General features: G+C 46.7%; 1 protein-coding gene across 1 annotated transcript; it reads right to left on the reverse strand.

The window, feature by feature from the left end:
- Positions 1 to 285: 285 nt before the first annotated feature.
- Positions 286 to 1,218, reverse strand: LOC109561003 (olfactory receptor 2M3-like). Its single transcript, XM_019963434.2, has one exon. The coding sequence runs from the start codon at positions 1,216 to 1,218 to the stop codon at positions 286 to 288; it is 933 nt and encodes a 310-aa protein (XP_019818993.2).
- Positions 1,219 to 1,762: the final 544 nt, after the last annotated feature.

Genomic DNA, 1,762 nt, shown 5'->3' on the forward strand with positions numbered 1-1,762 from the left:
GCAATTCTGGGGAAATGGTAAGTAATATATATCTATGGGTCTTCATAAGATGAAAATAGAGGTGCTCATGAGGGAAGATTCATTGTGAAACTAATTATGTATATCTGTTTCCTTGACATCTTCTATTCAATGCTTTCAGATTGCTCAGCTCATAGCTTCATCCCGGCCAGGCAGAGGGTTCAATTTGTTCAAAGGAGGAAAATGAGCCACAAAAGAATCTGAGCTTATAGAGGAAAGAGAAGAACAAGAGAGGAAGCCCCAGAAGGGTGGGCATGCCTACACTCTCTATTTCCCCTGCATCTTCCACATCTTCTTAAAGGCCCTCATTATCTCCTTGTTTCTCAGGCTGTAAATGAGTGGGTTGAGCATTGGGGTGAGGATGGTATAGAAGATGGAGGTGGCTCGGTCCCCCACTGGAGTCCTAGCGGAGGCTCTCTGCATGTAGCTAAATATGGCTCCCCCATAGTAAAGACCCACCACAGCCAGGTGGGAGGAGCACGTGGACAGAGCCTTTTGTTTCCCCTCAGTGGACGTCATGCTAATAACAGCCATGAGGATCCGGGCATAGGAAGCCACAACGACCCCCAGGGGCAGCAGCAGCATGAACACGCAGCAAGCATAGATGAGGTCCTCAAAGAGGGATGTGTCTGCACAAGAGAGACGCAGCACGGCCGGGACCTCACAGAAGAAGTGGTCCACCTGGAGAGAGCCACAGTAGGGGAAGCTGAAGACCATCCCTACATCAATCACACTGTCAGCCACTCCACCCATCCAGGATGCCAAGGACATCAGACAGCAGGCCTTCCAGTTCATGAGCACAGGGTACCGCAGAGGGTGACACACGGCCACATACCTGTCATAGGCCATGACTGCCAGGAGGAAGCACTCAGCACTTCCTACCATGACCACTAAGAAGACCTGAGTGGCACAGCCACCCCGAGAGATGAACTTACTTCCCGAGAGGAAGTTCGCTGCCATCTTGGGCAACACTGAGCCCATTATGGTCAGGTCCATGATGGAGACCTGACTAAGAAAAAAGTACATGGGAGTGTGCAGGCGCCTGTCAGCCTGGGTGAGCAGGAGGAAGAGGATGTTGCTGGCCAGGGCTGTAGCAGAGGCCAGAAGGACAAGGGAAAATAGGAAGAAGTCATATAGTGAGTAGCTGAACAGACCCAAAAGGATGAAGTCTGATAGCGAGGTGTGGTTCCAGATGTCCATGGCCTTGACCCTGAGGGAAAAATAAATGAGTAAACATCAAAACGAAACAACTTACCTGGCATCTCCATCATATATGTAAACTGTCTCCTGTATCTTCTAGAGGTCAGTAGCCAGCTCTCTGTCTTATCCCTGTCCTTTCCCTCTGCAATGAAATCCTTTTCCTCTCATTTGTCCTCGATGGTTACCAAACAAGATTTGATCCTTATTTCTCTTGAAAACTAGTCAGTATGCCCCCAGAGAAAGGGGCCTAAATAACGCAAAGGGAGAGAGAGAAGGGGTTTTAGGATAAATAGCTATAGGTTTAGGAAAAGTGGATACAGATTTAAGACTATGAGAGTATTGGAGTTTTCAATAGAGAGTAGGAGGAGGAGAAGTGTCTAACAGATGTAAGAATAAATGTTATTAAAATTATAAGGCTTTAATTTTCCCTTCCCCCATTTTCTTAGAGCATTTACTTTAGAGAAATTTGTAAGTTATTTGATTCTGAAATGTACACAAACAGTTTAAAAGTGAAATAACCTTCTAGCCAGCTTTGAGACTGAGT

The sequence above is a fragment of the Bos indicus genome, chromosome 7 (genome assembly GCF_029378745.1).
Source record: "Bos indicus isolate NIAB-ARS_2022 breed Sahiwal x Tharparkar chromosome 7, NIAB-ARS_B.indTharparkar_mat_pri_1.0, whole genome shotgun sequence".
Classification (NCBI taxonomy): Eukaryota; Metazoa; Chordata; class Mammalia; order Artiodactyla; family Bovidae; genus Bos; species Bos indicus.